Here is a 20,873-nt window from a genome sequence, read left to right as displayed (position 1 = left end):
TGTAACCTGGGGGGGGGGGGCATTATACTATGTGAGACCAGGGGGTCATTATACTATGTCGAACCTGGGGGCACTATACTAAATGAGATCTGGGGGGCATTATACTATATGGGACCTGGAGTATTATACTATGTGAGACCAGGGTGGCACTATACAATGTGGGGACATGTAGGGGACAATATAATACTTTATATGTATGAGGGGAACCCCCTGCAATATGCCTCTCCACGATTGGGCCCCCCATTCCCACCATATTGCCCCACTGTGAACCTCCCCCTCTGGAAAATCTTGCATATTCCCCTCACAACCAGGCCCCAAATATCACGTACCCTTTCATAATACCGGTATCTTCCTATGTGGCCCCCACAGCTACACCCCTGACAATATAACATAACTAGGACATCATTTATTTACAGTAATAAAACCTCCATTAAATACATTAATATTCCACATTACATACGAATAAATATACATCATCTCCATTCTGCGGCCTTAGACGTCGGGCGACGGCGGTTTTTATTTTGCACCTCCCAGAAGCCTTTGTGATAAATCCTTAATGAGACGCCTCATCTTGCTGCAAACTTTGGTAGAAAATACCTGTCAAAGAAAACAAAGGGGGTGTGAAGGAAATCGCAATTTTACTCTGCACATATCAGCGCCATCTTATCTGTATAGTGGTCACCACTAGGGGGAGCTCACTGTATGAACTGTATACAGCTCCTTCTAGTGGTGGCAGCAGGCAGTATGAAAGTTATGTGTTCACTCTACACAGGAGATTTGGAGCTCTGTATCCAAGAATCTCTGTCATATTGGTCCCTATAGCGACACAAGTACTTACCAGTTTGTTTGGCGACGCTCTTAAAATCACACCGGCCCTGGGGCAACAGACATGTGAATAAGCCAAGGCAGCCATAACAGTCGGAAGGTCTCTTACAGGGGCGAGACATGATGTCATCACAGGAATACTACAAATAAGAAAAAAGAATCATCATACAGGGACGGGAAGTACCATGATGTGGCCACTGGGGGCGCTGTGTTAGATATTATACAATGTATTTGGAAACATTAGTGATGTCATCTAGTAGACTTGTTGAGAAGTGATGTCATAATTGACACTCCTTATTGCTTCGGTTTTGTAGACCCAGGCAGGGATATAAAGAATTACTCCAGGCAAATGTAAAGCACGTGGCCTAGTCATTGGTGCCGCCATGAACAGTGCCTCAGCTAGAATACTACCATATACTGAGACCTAGTCAATACGTGCCCCATATACTACGCTACAGAGTTCCTCATACCCAGTTCCTTAGCCACAGTGCTCCATCCGTGGGTCATGTTGGCTATTGGGCATGTTACCCAAAGTGTCACAGAGACATAATTCCTGTGTACCTAATTCCTCGACAACAGTGCCCCTATATATGGAGACCAGCTAGAGTACCCCATATACACAGACCCAATTAGTATTGGCTTCATATTCAGTGCCACAACCATAGAATCACCCTATATCCATTTCTTTGGCCACAATGGCCCCATATACAGTGCTCATGTATACCAAGGGTCAGTTAGTAGTGCCCCTATATACAGTGCCCAAACTAGAGTATACCATGGGTCAGTTAGTGGTACCCCTATATACAGTGCCCAAACTAGAGTATACCATGGGTCAGTTAGTGGTACCCCTATATACAGTGCCCAAACTAGAGTATACCATGGGTCAGTTAGTGGTACCCCTATATACAGTGCCCAAACTAGAGTATACCATGGGTCAGTTAGTGGTACCCCTATATACAGTGCCCAAACTAGAGTATACCATGGGTCAGTTAGTGGTACCCCTATATACAGTGTCCAAACTAGAGTATACCATGGGTCAGTTAGTGGTACCCCTATATACAGTGCCCAAACTAGAGTATACCATGGGTCAGTTAGTGGTACCCCTATATACAGTGCCCAAACTAGAGTATACCAAGGGTCAGTTAGTGGTACCCCTATATACAGTGCCCAAACTAGAGTATACCAAGGGTCAGTTAGTGGTGCCCCTATATACAGTGCCCAAACTAGAGTATACAAAGGGTCAGTTAGTGGTACCCCTATATACAGTGCCTCAGCCAGAGAATTCCTCTTTACATAGTTCATCAGTCGCAGTGTTCATGCAGAGTACCCCCATATACAGAGACCTCCATATACAGTGCCCTAATTTGTGAGCAAAGCTATACACCCACCCCCTCTTCTTGCTCACTTACCATCCTCCTTACCAGCAGTCCCAGAGGGGGTACTAGCTGCACCCTAGTCAACTGCCTGTCCTGCCGAACCCTTGTCTTGACCTTGGATCTAACGTTACCCTCTCTGGTGGCTAGGTGTACAAATATGCACCACTCGCCCTTCTCCTCAGTGTGGGTGACATTGGTGGACCTCCAGGATTGTGTAGAGATCCAACATTGTCACCCACTGAAGAAGGCGGAGCAACTGAGGGCCAACTAAGACAACAAAGCCAGTTCTTACCGTGTCCTGGTTGAATGTCCCATGTTCGCTTGTGTGGTAAAACATGAAGGTGGGATCTCCAGACAGATCATGGAAAGCTTGACGTCTCCTTCTACCAGAGACAGCAAAGTTCTCGTCCAGCATGTTCCCATTGGACGTAGACCTCTTCCTGACCAACAACAAGGGCCCACCATCTAGACCCATCTCAGGACCATGTCTGATCCTCTTAATTGCCATGGGTCGACTCCTCCTTAAGGTTCCATAAGTGTTCCCGTAGACCATGGATCCAACCACCAAGATGGCAAGCAGTATACAAGATATGAAATTCATCACACCAGCTTGGTCTTCTCCCAGGAATCTCTCAAGATGTCTTACGGTGTCTCTCGTGAAGATGCTGAACCCTTAAATAAGTCAGGATTCCCTGCCCTGCCCTCCTCACCTGTGACACACCACATTTCTCCTGTGGTGACATCAACTTTCCAAAAAATCTGTACATTCCAGGACTTGTTTTTTTTCCCCCCAATACGTCTATACGAGAAGAGATGACGGAGGTTGTCCCCACCTATGAAGGTAACATCTGAGGTCTGGTAACAATGTGATGAGGTCAGGGGGGCGGGGGGCGATTATCGGCTAAAATCACTTTATTTGTACTGGAAACGGTTGCTGGTAAATTTTCATGCCTTGAATTCCTACGTCCGCACATCATAGGGGGCACAAACTTAAGAATCGAACAGAGATTCCTGTTCCTTGGTGGAACGAGAAGATCCTCGAGAGTGTAGACACTACTTATGATGGGAGGTCGTGTCCGTGGTCCAGGGGGTCCATAACTGGATGCTTTGGGGTGGGCACAAGACGATGGGGCGCCATGATAACAAAATGCACCCCCCTCCCCTTTACCACATGACTGATTTATATAAGCCATAACATTAAAACCACCAAAGGTGAAGTGAATAATATTGATGTAAGAACGATGGTTCCTGTCGGTTCTTGAAGTAGATGTGTTGGAAGCGGGAAAAATGGGCAAGCGTAAGAGGAGCAAATTGTCATGGGTAGAGGATCTCCAAAATCTCAGATTTTAGGGATGTCCCCATAGTGGTTAGTCCATGCCAAAAGTGGTCCAAGGATGGGCAACTGCTGAACGGGCCACAGAGCCTTGGGCAAACACAAGATTCACTGAGGGGGTGAAGGTTAGTTCATTTGGTCCAATCCAAATTTGTGACAATGGTAAGGCTGGAAACCTTCAGACATCTTGTCTGGTCCAGGCCTCGACAGGCCAGAGATGTTTTGGTGGCACGAGTGAGGCCTACAGAATTTTAGTCAGATGGTTTTATTGTTATGGCTGACCGATATATCTAGATAGACCTGGTTCATTCTCCTCCATTACAAGGGTCGGGCCTATTGGGCCTGTTGCAGGTCCACATTGAGTAGAGGAGGCAAACTTGTTTGGGGACCCCATGATCACAGTGCACACATGGAGAGCACTGGGTCGTATACTGCAGACTGTTCATCCTTCGAATGGAGGGGGTCCCGGGGGTCAGACCCCCTAGGCCACCTGGTCTATATACTCGTCTCATATTATAATATTGACTGTAACTGACACAATGCGACAAACCTTCAGCTCGGCAGTTCACATTATATAGATTTTATAAATTTACATTTTTTAAGAATTTTGTGTTTCGTAGAAAAAAATAATACAATTCACATTATCTAGGAGATGACTGATAGTCAGGGACTAGACGAAAGAGGGAGCAACGGTCAGCGGGTGCGAACCGTGAAAATTCACAACGTCCCAAAACATAGATGTGGCACCACCTGGTGGACAAGTGATGACAGCGAACGTTCCGAGATGTACAGAATTAGTGAAATATGGTTGGTTTACTAAAAAATAACAACAGTGCCATACCTTTGCTCAGGTTGTATGTGGTACTGCAGTGCAATCTTATACTCTATAATAGAGCTGCAGTACCAGACACAACCCATGGACAGGTGTGGCGCTGTCTCTGACAGATGGCTGCCATGTTTTTAGAATTTTTTAGAATTTTTAGAATTTTTTAGAATGTTTTTAGAACAGGAGATAATAAAATGGATCTGACTTTTAATCCAGGTACAGCGCCACACCTCTTCACGGGTTGTGTCCGGTATTGCAGGTTGTCTATATTCAATGAAGTTACGCTGCAATACCGCACCTGACCAATGAAGTCGAGTGGCGCTTTTCAAGGTTTCATTATGCACCATTTTCTAGGTCCCTGCTTGCTGTCACAGACACCTAGAAAATGGTGCAAAACTTTTCATTATGAAGTAATTACTCTTAAAGGGATTGTAAATTTTGATGACCAATCAACATGTGACCGATGATGGGCCAAAACCTGGGACCCCCCATAGATCAGCATTTTCAAGTATTCAGGTGATTGCTGCAGCCGATCCACTGCTTACCAATCACAGCGCCGTACATTGTATAGTGGCCATGCTTGGTATTGCAGCTCAGCCTCATTGACTTGAATGAGACTGAGCTGCAAACTGGCTATATGGCCGAAGAACATAACGGCACTGGTCGGTAAAATCAGAAGCGGCGCTCACCTAGAGCAGCTGACCTAGGGGATCCTGGGTGATGGGCCAATAGGATAGGTCATGAAAATCCCAGAATACCCCTTTAATATTGCTGATAATTCCAGTGTTAGCGGCTCCAGGACACAATGTCTTCTCCTAGTGTCTGGTCCTGAGGAAGGTCTTCCCATTAGATGGTGAGATGCTCCACACTCGGGGGGTAGGCCACTTCTCCTCCACCACCTGCTGTAAGCTGACACTGATGGGTGAGATGAGCTGAGAGATGGGTCCTCGGGATCGGAGGGACAGGCGGGCGGCCAGGAGACCCATTCTAACACAGGTGTCTGTGTCATATTCGGCAAGTACCCCCGTAAGAAGACCAGCCATGAGGCTACGAGGAAGGAAGAAGAAAGGTTACCTGCTTGTTCATAGAAGTATAGAGCAGAAGATCGCTGACTTTGGATATCTTACAGATACAGAAGTTAAAGGGATACTCCAGTCAAATTTAATATATCACCCCAGCCCTGCAGATAGATAAGATAGAGTCCCCTGAATCAAACAGTGTTTTCCCCTTGTGAGTGCTGCCTCCATTGCTGAGATATTGCTGTTTTTGTTGCCATGCAGGGCGTTGCCATTGGTTGAATATCTCATTTGCATATTGTTAAAAACAGCGATATTTCGGCAATGGAGGCACTGTTTGATTCAGATGACTCTACGTTAGCTATGTGCGGGGCTGGGGTTATATACTAGGGTCTGTTGACAGACTCCCTTTAAGAGGGTGTGGCTTAGAATTCCTGCTTTCCTATTACAAATAGAGCAGTGGGGAGAGGCTCCTGCTGCAGCCAGACAGAGGTTTATGAGAAGGAGGAGGGGACACATATTGAAGAAGTCTTTCTAGGTTTAACAGGTTTCATTATTTTTGTATTTTTTAAGGGAATCTGTCAGCACAAAATTGAGATATAACCAAATCCCAGTACGATGTGGAGCTGTTGGCACAGATGTATGTACCGTGGTGTATTTCTTATTCAGGCTTTTCAATTCTTGTAAAAATCGTCTTTTTATAAGAAGAAAAGTACTTTGGGGGCGTGGCTTTCCATTGATGGGCTTCACTATCTGCTGCTGCTCAGCTCCGCCCACTAGCTATACTGTGCATGACTGATGAAGACACCCTGCAACCAAAACTGAAGGAAGATGGCTTCAAATGGGGGCAGGGTAACATCAGTTAGTGGGCGGAGCTGAGAAGCAGTTAGCAGCAGCAGATAGTGGAGCCCATTGATGGAAAGCCACGCCCTTAAAGCCCTATTCTGCTCATTTGCATAGGGATAAAAGGACCATTTTTACAAGAATGGAGCTGCGGTCCTTTAGCCCTACAAGGTACTGGGATTAGGTTATATCTCAATTTTGTGCTGAAAGACTCCCTTTAACATTTTGTTGAAAGTTCATGGATTGTGAGAATCGAAACGGAGAAGCCAAAGTATCTGACCCCATAGCTTAGTATAACAGACCTGTCGCCTGCTCCAGATACGTTGATGATTTCCTCAGGGGGAATAGGAGCAGCTGGATAATGGGCGGCACACAGATCATCTCTGGATACCTAAAACAAATCAGAAGAAGCAAATCATTACAACGTGTATCTCGATTCTGCAGCAATGGGAAGACAATTTACTCGAAGCATAAGAAGAAATGATGAAGGTGAATAAAAGATGTAGAGCACCACGAATATTACACATAACAGGCAGATTTTAGGTTATTTTCTTTCCTCCTTCATAGCAGGGCTCTCCCTGTTGTGATACTGGTGTCCTCAGCCAGTCAGGTGTCTTTACACAATGGCTCCTCCTCCCCTCTCACAGCATAGAATCTCAGGAGCACTGCAGCTGCATATCCCTCCTCCCTGTTTATTTACTGTTTTACACCACCTAGATTTTTTTGGTGACTTAGAAGGTATCTGAACATTTACAGCGAGCCCGTAGGCAAAGAATTGGGAACTACAGGGTAATGGAAGATTCTGACATGTGAATAGGTAGGTCTGGAGACCTAATCAACATAGGTCACAAAGAACTACATCTGACTGTGTTGTGTCCGATGGGATTGAGCATGACACAGGGATTTCAGTTTTGCTTTAGCAGGGGGTGACCCAAGGGGAGGTTCAAGGGAACTGGGGTCCCATTCCTTGCATGACTGGGACGGTAAGTCACATATGGGATAACCAGATATATATTGATCTCAGGTAGGCAAAAATATAATGACACCTGCCACTACATTCAGATGAGAATAGGACCCTTTGTAGTCATGAATGGTGGGGTCACAGGGGTCGGCCCCTCACTGTCAAGCCATATCCTACCCTATGGATAGAGATACCTTTTAGGTTTTGTTCACACAGTGGAATTAGGTGATCATTTTGACATTGAATCTGTCTAAAAATCAGCCACAAATTCCCCCCCCTAGTGTCCTATTTATTTCCTGAAGAACAACTTCAGACCAATGGGTTGTGGTCACTACATCTAGACCTAAGAATATCGAATGTGCCTCAAATCCATATAACTGATCCGTGTCATTCGTGGATATTCCATACCTTGTCTTTAGCACGAAGAGAGACTGTTCGGTCACGCCTGTGGCCACACAATAGTATGCCGTGGGCCCCCAGAGTGACTATGACGCAGTGTATGTTCTCCAGTAGAGGCAGCGAGAGGCCGATGGCCGTATCTACTATGTCTTCTAATTTACACGGAATATCTGAGGGAAGAGACGTGTGTCATGGAAAAAAAGTCTTCATACGTGATAGGTGAGGAGGACAACCCCCCCCCCCCTCACATGTTACTACACTTGTATTCATTGATGAAGACGTGATGACAGACGCTGAGAATTTAGCTTTACGCCTGTCAATCATCTAAAAGGTCAACATTAGACTTCTGGAAAATGTGTCTTATTGTCCTTGAGAACCTGACGTGATCCGTCAGTCTGATGACTATGGATGTAAATCTAGAGATACTTCACCGAGACGTCTTCTTTTGTGAAGTGGAGGAATGATGTATCTACTCAGGTTCTCCTAGAAAGGTCACAGACATTGAGTGACTAGTGATACAAGAGGCCATGACACTTCTCACATATGGCCTATAGAGTTACAGTGAGTGAATGTCATATAGGCAGCGGCCTCTATAGGAGATGTGTGGAATCGCACCGTGCACATTCACATAAATGGGTGACCATGTAATACATGATGAATACCAAAAATAAATGTACTATAACAATGCCAGCTATACACAAGAATATGACTACTATAATACTGCACCTATGTACAAGAATATAACTACTATAATACTGCTCCTATGTAGAAGAATATAACTCCTATAATAATACTACTCCTATGTATAAGAATATAACTACTATAATACTGCTCCTATGTAGAAGAATATAACTCCTATAATAATACTACTCCTATGTACAAGAATATAACTACTATAATACTGCTCCTATGTACAAGAATATAACTTCTATAATACTGCCCCATATGTACAAGAATATAACTACTATAATACTACCTCCTATGTACAAGAATATAACTACTATAATACTACTCCTATGTACAAGAATATAACTACTATAATACTACCTCCTATGTAAAAGAATATAACTATTATAATACTGCCCCCTATGTAAAAGAATATAACTACTATAATACTGCCCCCTATGTACAAGAATATAACTACTATAATACTACCTCCTATGTACAAGAATATAACTACTATAATACTACTCCTATGTACAAGAATATAACTACTATAATACTGCCCCCTATGTACAAGAATATAACTACTATAATACTACCTCCTATGTACAAGAATATAACTACTATAATACTGCTCCTATGTACAAGAATATAACTACTATAATACTGCTCCTATGTACAAGAATATAACTACTATAATACTGCCCCCTATGTACAAGAATATAACTACTATAATACAGCTCCTATGTACAAGAATATAACTACTATAATACTACCTCCTATGTACAAGAATATAACTACTATAATACTGTCCCCTAAGTACAAGAATATAACTACTATAATACTATTCCTATGCACAAGAATATAACTACTATAATACTACTCCTATGTACAAGAATATAACTACTATAATACTACCTCCTATGTACAAGAATATAACTACTATGATACTACCTCCTATGTACAAGAATTTAACTGCTATAATACTACCTCCTATGTACAAGAATATAACTACTATAATACTGTCCCCTAAGTACAAGAATATAACTACTATAATACTTCTCCTATGTACAAGAATATAACTACTATAATACTGCTCCTATGTACAAGAATATAACTTCTATAATACTGCCCCTATGTACAAGAATATAACTACTATAATACTACCTCCTATGTACAAGAATATAACTACTATAATACTGCTCCTATGTACAAGAATATAACTACTATAATACTGCTCCTATGTACAAGAATATAACTTCTATAATACTGCCCCTATGTACAAGAATATAACTACTATAATACTACCTCCTATGTACAAGAATATAACTACTATAATACTGCTCCTATGTACAAGAATATAACTTCTATAATACGCCCCTATGTACAAGAATATAACTACTATAATACTGCACCTATGTACAAGAATATAACTACTATAATACTGCTCCTATGTAGAAGAATATAACTCCTATAATAATACTACTCCTATGTATAAGAATATAACTACTATAATACTACTCCTATGTATAAGAATATAACTACTATAATACTACTCCTATGTACAAGAATATAACTACTATAATACTGCTCCTATGTACAAGAATATAACTTCTATAATACTGCCCCATATGTACAAGAATATAACTACTATAATACTGCTCCTATGTACAAGAATATAACTACTATAATACTACCTCCTATGTAAAAGAATATAACTATTATAATACTGCCCCCTATGTAAAAGAATATAACTACTATAATACTGCCCCCTATGTACAAGAATATAACTACTATAATACTACCTCCTATGTACAAGAATATAACTACTATAATACTACTCCTATGTACAAGAATATAACTACTATAATACTGCCCCTTATGTACAAGAATATAACTACTATAATACTACCTCCTATGTACAAGAATATAACTACTATAATATTGCTCCTATGTACAAGAATATAACTACTATAATACTACCTCCTATGTACAAGAATATAACTACTATAATACTACTCCTATGTACAAGAATATAACTACTATAATACTGCTCCTATGTACAAGAATATAACTACTATAATACTGCTCCTATGTACAAGAATATAACTACTATAATACTACCTCCTATGTACAAGAATATAACTACTATAATACTGCCCCTATGTACAAGAATATAACTACTATAATACAGCTCCTATGTACAAGAATATAACTACTATAATACTACCTCCTATGTACAAGAATATAACTACTATAATACTGTCCCCTAAGTACAAGAATATAACTACTATAATACTATTCCTATGCACAAGAATATAACTACTATAATACTACTCCTATGTACAAGAATATAACTACTATAATACTACCTCCTATGTACAAGAATATAACTACTATGATACTACCTCCTATGTACAAGAATTTAACTGCTATAATACTACCTCCTATGTACAAGAATATAACTACTATAATACTGTCCCCTAAGTACAAGAATATAACTACTATAATACTTCTCCTATGTACAAGAATATAACTACTATAATACTGCTCCTATGTACAAGAATATAACTTCTATAATACTGCCCCTATGTACAAGAATATAACTACTATAATACTACCTCCTATGTACAAGAATATAACTACTATAATACTGCTCCTATGTACAAGAATATAACTTCTATAATACTGCCCCTATGTACAAGAATATAACTACTATAATACTGCACCTATGTACAAGAATATAACTACTATAATACTGCTCCTATGTAGAAGAATATAACTCCTATAATAATACTACTCCTATGTATAAGAATATAACTACTATAATACTACTCCTATGTATAAGAATATAACTACTATAATACTACTCCTATGTACAAGAATATAACTACTATAATACTACTCCTATGTACAAGAATATAACTACTATAATACTGCTCCTATGTACAAGAATATAACTTCTATAATACTGCCCCATATGTACAAGAATATAACTACTATAATACTGCTCCTATGTACAAGAATATAACTACTATAATACTACCTCCTATGTAAAAGAATATAACTATTATAATACTGCCCCCTATGTAAAAGAATATAACTACTATAATACTGCCCCCTATGTACAAGAATATAACTACTATAATACTACCTCCTATGTACAAGAATATAACTACTATAATACTACTCCTATGTACAAGAATATAACTACTATAATACTGCCCCCTATGTACAAGAATATAACTACTATAATACTACCTCCTATGTACAAGAATATAACTACTATAATACTGCTCCTATGTACAAGAATATAACTACTATAATACTACCTCCTATGTACAAGAATATAACTACTATAATACTACTCCTATGTACAAGAATATAACTACTATAATACTGCTCCTATGTACAAGAATATAACTACTATAATACTGCTCCTATGTACAAGAATATAACTACTATAATACTGCCCCCTATGTACAAGAATATAACTACTATAATACTGCTCCTATGTACAAGAATATAACTACTATAATACTGTTCCTATGTACAAGAATATAACTACTATAATACTACCTCCTATGTACAAGAATATAACTACTATAATACTGTCCCCTAAGTACAAGAATATAACTACTATAATACTATTCCTATGCACAAGAATATAACTACTATAATACTACTCCTATGTACAAGAATATAACTACTATAATACTACCTCCTATGTACAAGAATATAACTACTATGATACTACCTCCTATGTACAAGAATTTAACTGCTATAATACTACCTCCTATGTACAAGAATATAACTACTATAATACTGTCCCCTAAGTACAAGAATATAACTACTATAATACTTCTCCTATGTACAAGAATATAACTACTATAATACTGCTCCTATGCACAAGAATATAACTACTATAATACTGCTCCTATGTACAAGAATATAACTTCTATAATACTGCCCCTATGTACAAGAATATAACTACTATAATACTACCTCCTATGTACAAGAATATAACTACTACGATACGACCTCCTATGTACAAGAATATAACTACTATAATACTGCTCCTATGTACAAGAATATAACTTCTATAATACTGCCCCTATGTACAAGAATATAACTACTATAATACTGCTCCTATGTACAAGAATATAACTACTATAATACTGCCCCTATGTACAAGAATATAACTACTATAATACTACCTCCTATGTACAAGAATATAACTACTATAATACTGCCCCTATGTACAAGAATATAACTACTATAATACTACCTCCTATGTACAAGAATATAACTACTATAATACTGCTCCTATGTACAAGAATATAACTACTATAATACTGCTCCTATGTACAAGAATATAACTACTATAATACTGCTCCTATGTACAAGAATATAACTACTATAATACTGCCCCCTATGTACAAGAATATAACTACTATAATACTGCTCCTATGTACAAGAATATAACTACTATAATACTACCTCCTATGTACAAGAATATAACTACTATAATACTACTCCTATGTACAAGACTATAACTATTATAATACTACTCCTATGTACAAGAATATAACTACTATAATATTACCTCCTATGTACAAGAATATAACTATTATAATACTGCTCCTATGTACAAGAATATAACTAATATAATACTGCCCTCTATGTACAAGAATAAAACTTCTATAATACTACCTCCTATGTACAAGAATATAACTACTATAATACTACCTCCTATGTACAAGAATATAACTACTATAATACTACCTCCTATGTACAAGAATATAACTACTATAATACTACCTCCTATGTACAAGAATATAACTACTATAATACTACCCCCTATGTACAAGAATATAACTACTATAATACTGCTCCTATGTACAAGAATATAACTACTATAATACTGCCCCTATGTACAAGAATATAACTACTATAATACTGCTCCTATGTACAAGAATATAACTACTATATTACTGCCCCCTATGTACAAGAATATAACTACTATAATACTGCTCCTATGTACAAGAATATAACTACTATAATACTACTCCTATGTACAAGACTATAACTATTACAATACTACTCCTATGTACAAGAATATAACTACTATAATACTACCTCCTATGTACAAGAATATAACTATTATAATACTGCTCCTATGTACAAGAATATAACTAATATAATACTGCCCCCTATGTACAAGAATATAACTTCTATAATACTACCTCCTATGTACAAGAATATAACTACTATAATACTACCTCCTATGTACAAGAATATAACTACTATAATACTACCTCCTATGTACAAGAATATAAGTATTATAATACTACTCCTATGTACAAGAATATAACTACTATAATACTACTCCTATGTACAAGAATATAACTACTATAATACTGCTCCTATGTACAAGAATATAAGTATTATAATTAGAGATGAGCGAACAGTGTTCTATCGAACACATGTTCGATCGGATATCAGGGTGTTCGCCATGTTCGAATCGAATCGAACACCACGTGGTAAAGTGCGCCAAAATTCGATTCCCCTCCCACCTTCCCTGGCGCCTTTTTTGCACCAATAACAGCGCAGGGGAGGTGGGACAGGAACTACGACATCGGGGGCATTGAAAAAAATTGGAAAAAGTCATTGGCTGCCGAAAACAGGTGACCTCCATTTTAGACGAATAGTGGATTTCAAATCCGGGTCATATGAGAATGTGAACTTTGTGACTATGAGACAGGGATAGCTGTACAGGCAGGGATAGCTAGGGATAACCTTTATTTAGGGGGGAATGTTATTAAAAATAACTTTTTGGGGCTCTATCGGGTGTGTAATTGTGATTTTTGTGAGATAAACTTTTTCCCATAGGGATGCATTGGCCAGCGCTGATTGGCCGAATTCCGTACTCTGGCCAATCAGTGCTGGCCAATGCATTCTATTAGCTTGATGAAGCAGAGTGTGCACAAGGGTTCAAGCGCACCCTCGGCTCTGATGTAGCAGAGCCGAGGCTGCACAAGGGTTCAAGCGCACCCTCGGCTCTGATGTAGGAGAGCCGAGGGTGCACTTGAACCCTTGTGCACCCTCAGCTCTGCTACATCAGAGCCGAGGGTGCGCTTGAACCCTTGTGCACACTCTGCTTCATCAAGCTAATAGAATGCATTGGCCAGCGCTGATTGGCCAATGTATTCTATTAGCCTGATGAAGTAGAGCTGAATGTGTGTGCTAAGCACACACATTCAGCTCTACTTCATCGGGCTAATAGAATGCATTGGCCAGCGCTGATTGGCCAGAGTACGGAACTCGACCAATCAGCGCTGGCTCTGCTGGAGGAGGCGGAGTCTAAGATCGCTCCACACCAGTCTCCATTCAGGTCCGACCTTAGACTCCGCCTCCTCCGGCAGAGCCAGCGCTGATTGGCCGAAGGCTGGCCAATGCATTCCTATGCGAATGCAGAGACTTAGCAGTGCTGAGTCAGTTTTGCTCAACTACACATCTGATGCACACTCGGCACTGCTACATCAGATGTAGCAATCTGATGTAGCAGAGCCGAGGGTGCACTAGAACCCGCTGGCCAATGCATTCTATTAGCGTGAACTGAGTTTGCACAGGGGTTCTAGTGCACCCTCGGCTCTGCTACATCAGATTGCTACATCTGATGTAGCAGTGCCGAGTGTGCATCAGATGTGTAGTTGAGCAGAACTGGCTCAGCACTGCTAAGTCTCTGCATTCGCATAGGCATGCATTGGCCAGCCTTCGGCCAATCAGCGCTGGCTCTGCCGGAGGAGGCGGAGTCTAAGGTCGGACCTGAATGGAGACTGGTGTGGAGCGATCTTAGACTCCGCCTCCTCCAGCAGAGCCAGCGCTGATTGGCCGAATTCCGTACTCTGGCCAATCAGCACTGGCTAATGCATTGTATTGGCGTGATGAAGCAGTGCTGAATGTGTGTGCTTAGCACACACATTCAGCTCTACTTCATCGGGCTAATAGAATGCATTGGCCAATCAGCGCTGGCCAATGCATTCTGTTAGCTTGATGAAGCAGAGTGTGCACAAGGGTTCAAGCGCACCCTCGGCTCTGATGTAGCAGAGCTGAGGGTGCACAAGGGTTCAAGTGCACCCTCGGCTCTCCTACATCAGAGCCGAGGGTGCGCTTGAACCCTTGTGCAGCCTCGGCTCTGCTACATCAGAGCCGAGGGTGCGCTTGAACCCTTGTGCACACTCTGCTTCATCAAGCTAATAGAATGCATTGGCCAGCACTGATTGGCCAGAGTACGGAATTCGGCCAATCAGCGCTGGCCAATGCATTCTATTAGCCCGATGAAGTAGAGCTGAATGTGTGTGCTAAGCACACACATTCAGCACTGCTTCATCACGCCAATACAATGCATTAGCCAGTGCTGATTGGCCAGAGTACGGAATTCGGCCAATCAGCGCTGGCTCTGCTGGAGGAGGCGGAGTCTAAGATCGCTCCACACCAGTCTCCATTCAGGTCCGACCTTAGACTCCGCCTCCTCCAGCAGAGCCAGCGCTGATTGGCCGAATTCCGTACTCTGGCCAATCAGCACTGGCTAATGCATTGTATTGGCGTGATGAAGCAGTGCTGAATGTGTGTGCTTAGCACACACATTCAGCTCTACTTCATCGGGCTAATAGAATGCATTGGCCAATCAGCGCTGGCCAATGCATTCTATTAGCGTGAACTGAGTTTGCACAGGGGTTCTAGTGCACCCTCGGCTCTGCTACATCAGATTGCTACATCTGATGTAGCAGTGCCGAGTGTGCATCAGATGTGTAGTTGAGCAAAACTGACTCAGCACTGCTAAGTGTGCATTCGCATAGGAATGCATTGGCCAGCCTTCGGCCAATCAGCGCTGGCTCTGCCGGAGGAGGCGGAGTCTAAGGTCGGACCTGAATGGAGACTGGTGTGGAGCGATCTTAGACTCCGCCTCCTCCAGCAGAGCCAGCGCTGATTGGTCGAGTTCCGTACTCTGGCCAATCAGCACTGGCCAATGCATTTCTATGGGGAAAAGTTAGCTTGCGAAAATCGCAAACTGACAGGGATTTCCATGAAATAAAGTGACTTTTATGCCCCCAGACATGCTTCCCCTGCTGTCCCAGTGTCATTCCAGGGTGTTGGTATCATTTCCTGGGGTGTCATAGTGGACTTGGTGACCCTCCAGACACGAATTTGGGTTTCCCCCTTAACGAGTTTATGTTCCCCATAGACTATAATGGGGTTCGAAACCCATTCGAACACTCGAACAGTGAGCGGCTGTTCGAATCGAATTTCGAACCTCGAACATTTTAGTGTTCGCTCATCTCTAATTATAATACTACTCCTATGTACAAGAATATAACTACTATAATACTGCTCCTATGTACAAGAATATAACTACTATAATACTGCTGCTATATACAAGAATATAACTACTATAATACTGCTCCCCTCATCTTGGTGTCACGTACCGATGTCCTCTACATATCCCAGGGTCCTGTTGATGGATACGAGCTCTCTTAGGTTCGGAGAGATGTAGGTCAGAGCTGTCCAGCTGTTTGAGGTGAAGGGTTTAGAAGCTTTGTCTATGTCAGTAGGTTCATAACAAACTGCAAAATATAACACAATTCCTTTAACACTTAAAGGGTATGACTGGTTTAGAAAAATAATATTGAATAATCCATTTTAATGATCCCCATCTGTCATGCAGAAGAGAGAGAAACTTTAGGAGCACCTCTCTCCCCTCTCTCTTCCCTTCTCTCTCTCTCTGGAGGACCCTAGTCATTGATTTCAATAGGAACTGTGTAATGCTTCATTTCTCCTGTGGGGGTGCTGCAGGAGAAGTGAACACCTGCTTCTGGGCTGCCCCACAGAATACAGCTGATTGCTGGATGTTTTAGTAACAGGATTCCCTGTTATCAGCTCATTTACAGGGAGCCCTAGAAGTATAAAGGGATTGACCATAATGGACTATCCCTTTAAGAAACAATTAGAACTACAACATGTTCTAGACACCCTAATGGATATAATGTGACTAGGTAAAGTAGTAATTACTTTCAGGGAAACTGTACATGGCAATTTGCAGCAAGTCTCCGCTCGCACCGTTTCAGGTGGAATGTGTTAACCCTGATAGTACAAGAATAGCTGGCAGTTATCTTGGCACACTGACCTGGCACAGCGCTCTGACGGGCCGTTTCACACACATACTGAATGGTTGACACAGGTACATTCCCGTCTATGCACAATAGTGGAGCCCTGCTGAGACGATCCGCAAACTGAGACACCTGGTGGAGGGTAAGAGTATTACAGAAGCAGAATGTGCTCACTATCTCGGCATTATTAATTAGATTTTTCTAAAAACAGACTCAGACCCCCAGAAATCAGTCACTTATACCCAATCCCATGGACAGGTGATAAATATCATTAATGGGAAAACCCCTTTAAGTATTTCATTAAAGGGGTTGCACAGGTTTTAAAAAACAAAACCAACATGGTGTCTTTCTTCCAAACAACTTATGATGGGTTGTGTCTGGTGTGCATGTGCGTTCCACTGAGCTGCAATACCACATACAACCTCTACACAGGTGTGGCGCTGTTTCAGGAGGAAAGCAGCCATGTTTTTCCAATCTCTATAAATGTAACCTAGGAAATTAAAGGAGGTGTTAGACTGCTCATTCCTTTAAGACAAACATTTAGGATGGAGGCACTGGGGTGGGAGGATAGCCCCGCACAGAGTATATACACTGCTGACAGGGAACACAAATCCTCTGTATTATACCGCTAAGCCCTGTTTTAATCTCCTGACCTCCCCTGATCCCTCTCCTCACTTTTTCCATGTTGTCGGTGTGAGGAACAATCACCCTCAGCCTCACCTTGTCATCGGAGGACTTAGCGAAATCTTCTTAGTAACAAGACTATTGTGGAGGGTCGGGAACTATTTATATCCCTCTCAACCAAATTTTGTCTAATCTTCACAGATCTGATGGATTCGCTTTCATCTGCTTAACGTGACGTTTGACAGTGATGCCCTGGAGATCAGACAAGGCTGTGGGGTCACTACACAGGCTGGAGTATGGGGGATCGGGGTAAAAAGGGGAATGGGCACCTGATAGAGTTTTATGGTGGGGGGTGAAGGATGGTTGGTTGAAGGGGTTGTCCCAAGAATGCAACCTATCTACAAATTAGATTGATGGGGGCCCCAGTGCTAAGGGAAATGGGGTTCCCCTCTATGATTTGTGGACTGGCCCACCAGATCCCGGGGGCCCAGGCTCTAACACAATAACAACCCAGTAGCCCAATCGTGAAGGTCTAGTCTTTTTCCTAATGTTGGTGGCCCCAAAAATTATTTCATCTGGTGGACCCAAGGAACCTCAGTCCAGCACTAGACTCCTCTCTAACATGGATATGTGACCCGGGTGTCGGACCGCCGCTGATCTCTATTGTTCACGTAGCCTAAGAATACATCATTAGTTACTAAGCCTGGAAAACCCCTTTAACTTTGGGTAAGGGATTTATACCCAGTGTCCCTAAAGGAGGGGAGTGTCATCTGTCAACCTGCAAAGTGGGGTCAGTCCGATTCAGGCTCCCAATACGTACATGACAGACCCGCATAAGACACTTTATCTAAAAAAAATGACAAAAACAGTCCTTGACAGAAACAAAGGATTTCCACTGGATGGTTTCCACCATGTTTTGGCTGTCTTCAAGAGGTGTGGCTTAAAGGACATGGCTTAACAAAGGGTGTGGCTTATCAATGGGTGTGTTTTAACAAAGGGTGTGGCTTATTGAAGGGTGTGGCTTGTCAAGGGGTGTGGTTTGACAAAGGGTGTGGCTTATCAAAGGGTGTAGCTTCTCAAGGGGTGTGGTTTAACAAAGGGTGTGGTTTATTGAAGGGTGTGGCTTCTCAAGGGGTGTGGTTTAACAAAGGGTGTGGTTTATTGAAGGGTGTGGCTTGATAATGGGTGTGGTTTAGTTCCTCGGTGTCAAATACAAAAAGGGCAGGTTTGTGCCGCCTCCCAGTCTAATCCTTGTTTCGCAGGTTTCTAAAAAAATTCTTACATGTTTCTCTGTTATCTGCTGGTGGATTTCCATGTCTCCCAGTCCCAGGCTCAGTTCTCCACTGCCGGAGATGACTGCGCAGTATGTGGCGGTATTATGAGCCTTAAGATGTGCCACCCCGCTCATATCCTAGAAGACAAGTTGCCAAAATCTCAAAATAACCTTGCTACTCCGCCTGGAAATGTTGACCTCTGGGTATTACCATTTCTCTGCCAATAAGGTGTGTCTCTACGGAGTCCAACATTATGTGGAGTATGTCAGACTGTGTCAGAACACACCCTATTGACAAAGGTAATGGTAACGTCCAGTTGTTTGTTTATTCTTACATTTCCAGGAAGAGTAACAGAGGGACATCACATTGCAGTGTTACAGAAAAGAGGATTATTCACTTTAAAATCTATAATGCGTCATAAAAAGGGGAACAAATCTTAAAAGACAAGATAGATTAAGGGGAACTCCTTGTTTTAGATGTGTCGGACTCACCATGTGCGAGCAGAAACGAAAGACTGAATCAGAGAGATCATCCTGTCCTACAGCGGAGATGAAGAGGGGTCTGACACCAAGGCGGCTCATACAATCTGTAGAGGAACGGAACGTACCAATATTAAAGGTGCTGCCAAATATGTTAAATAGGAGATAATCATGGGATTGAGAAAACACGTTTTATGATCAAATTTTTTATTTTTTTATAATAAATATTTTTATAGTGATCATGTCTACAGGTATCTGATAACAGAGGCCTAAATAGCCTGCACAGAGTTAAATTTAACATTCTGACTGCTGTCAGCTACCACTAGAGGGAGCCGAAGAGCCTACTGCATACACTCTATAGATTAGTATACAGTATGCTCTACGTTCCCTCTAGTGGTGGCTGAAGGAAAACACAATTTAATTACATAATTTGGCCTATTCCGAGAATGTAGAGCTCAGGAACCGAAGCCTTGACTGTGAAGAGATAAGTAAGAATCCAGGATTTGGGCGTCAATGTTACGTTTTAATATATCAGGGGGTAAATGCCTCATGTGAGTGAGCGCAATAGCTGGACCTTGACCAATAGGTGGTGCTAACACTAATCTACACCCTAATAGGACATTCTGGACTAGGAGTGTGGGCCAACGTGTAACCAGTTCTCATGAAGGTGACATACATAGAATGGGAGGAAATCCACGCAATCACGGGGAGAACATACAAACTCCTTGCAGATGTTGTTCCTGGCAGGATTCAAACCCAGGACTCCAACGCTGCAAGGCTGCAGTACTAACCACTGAGCCACCGTATCGCCCCCTAACTTACAACTTTTTATGCCCCTTCTTACCTGCCAAATTCCTGCCCACTCCTCCGAAGGACTGGTGGACTTGACCGGGGTTAGTCTGTCCTCCAAACTGCAAGGGTTAAGCCAAAAAGAAACCTGAGTCAGAACTAGGAACATTTTTGGATTTGGTGTCCCTAGTCCTCATGAGTGGCTGATAGCAGAGAACAATGGCAATATACAGAACTAAGACACACTGTAGGGCCAGTGCCCCTTTAACCAGCAGCTTCTGACGTCCCCCAAGCC

At 41.6% G+C, this 20,873-nt stretch overlaps 1 protein-coding gene across 2 annotated transcripts in view; it reads right to left on the bottom strand.

Moving 5' to 3' along the window:
• Positions 1-4,098: 4,098 nt before the first annotated feature.
• LOC142204026 (uncharacterized) overlaps positions 4,099-20,873 on the bottom strand; it is a 25,939-nt gene continuing 9,164 nt past the window's right edge. For both annotated transcript variants that reach the window (XM_075275223.1, XM_075275222.1), the window contains exons 12-19: positions 20,634-20,700; positions 19,802-19,896; positions 19,319-19,447; positions 17,430-17,544; positions 16,732-16,869; positions 7,589-7,749; positions 6,522-6,610; positions 4,099-5,407 (exon numbers count right to left, since the gene is read on the bottom strand). In XM_075275223.1, coding sequence (XP_075131324.1) covers positions 5,176-5,407; positions 6,522-6,610; positions 7,589-7,749; positions 16,732-16,869; positions 17,430-17,544; positions 19,319-19,447; positions 19,802-19,896; positions 20,634-20,700 — 1,026 coding nt within the window. In that variant the 3' untranslated portion in view covers positions 4,099-5,175. The remainder of the gene's footprint in view (positions 5,408-6,521; positions 6,611-7,588; positions 7,750-16,731; positions 16,870-17,429; positions 17,545-19,318; positions 19,448-19,801; positions 19,897-20,633; positions 20,701-20,873) is intronic.

The sequence above is a fragment of the Leptodactylus fuscus genome, chromosome 5, assembly GCF_031893055.1.
Source record: "Leptodactylus fuscus isolate aLepFus1 chromosome 5, aLepFus1.hap2, whole genome shotgun sequence".
NCBI lineage: Eukaryota > Metazoa > Chordata > Amphibia > Anura > Leptodactylidae > Leptodactylus > Leptodactylus fuscus.
Note: the sequence above shows the minus strand (reverse complement) of the source record. Positions and strands in the feature narration are given on the sequence as shown.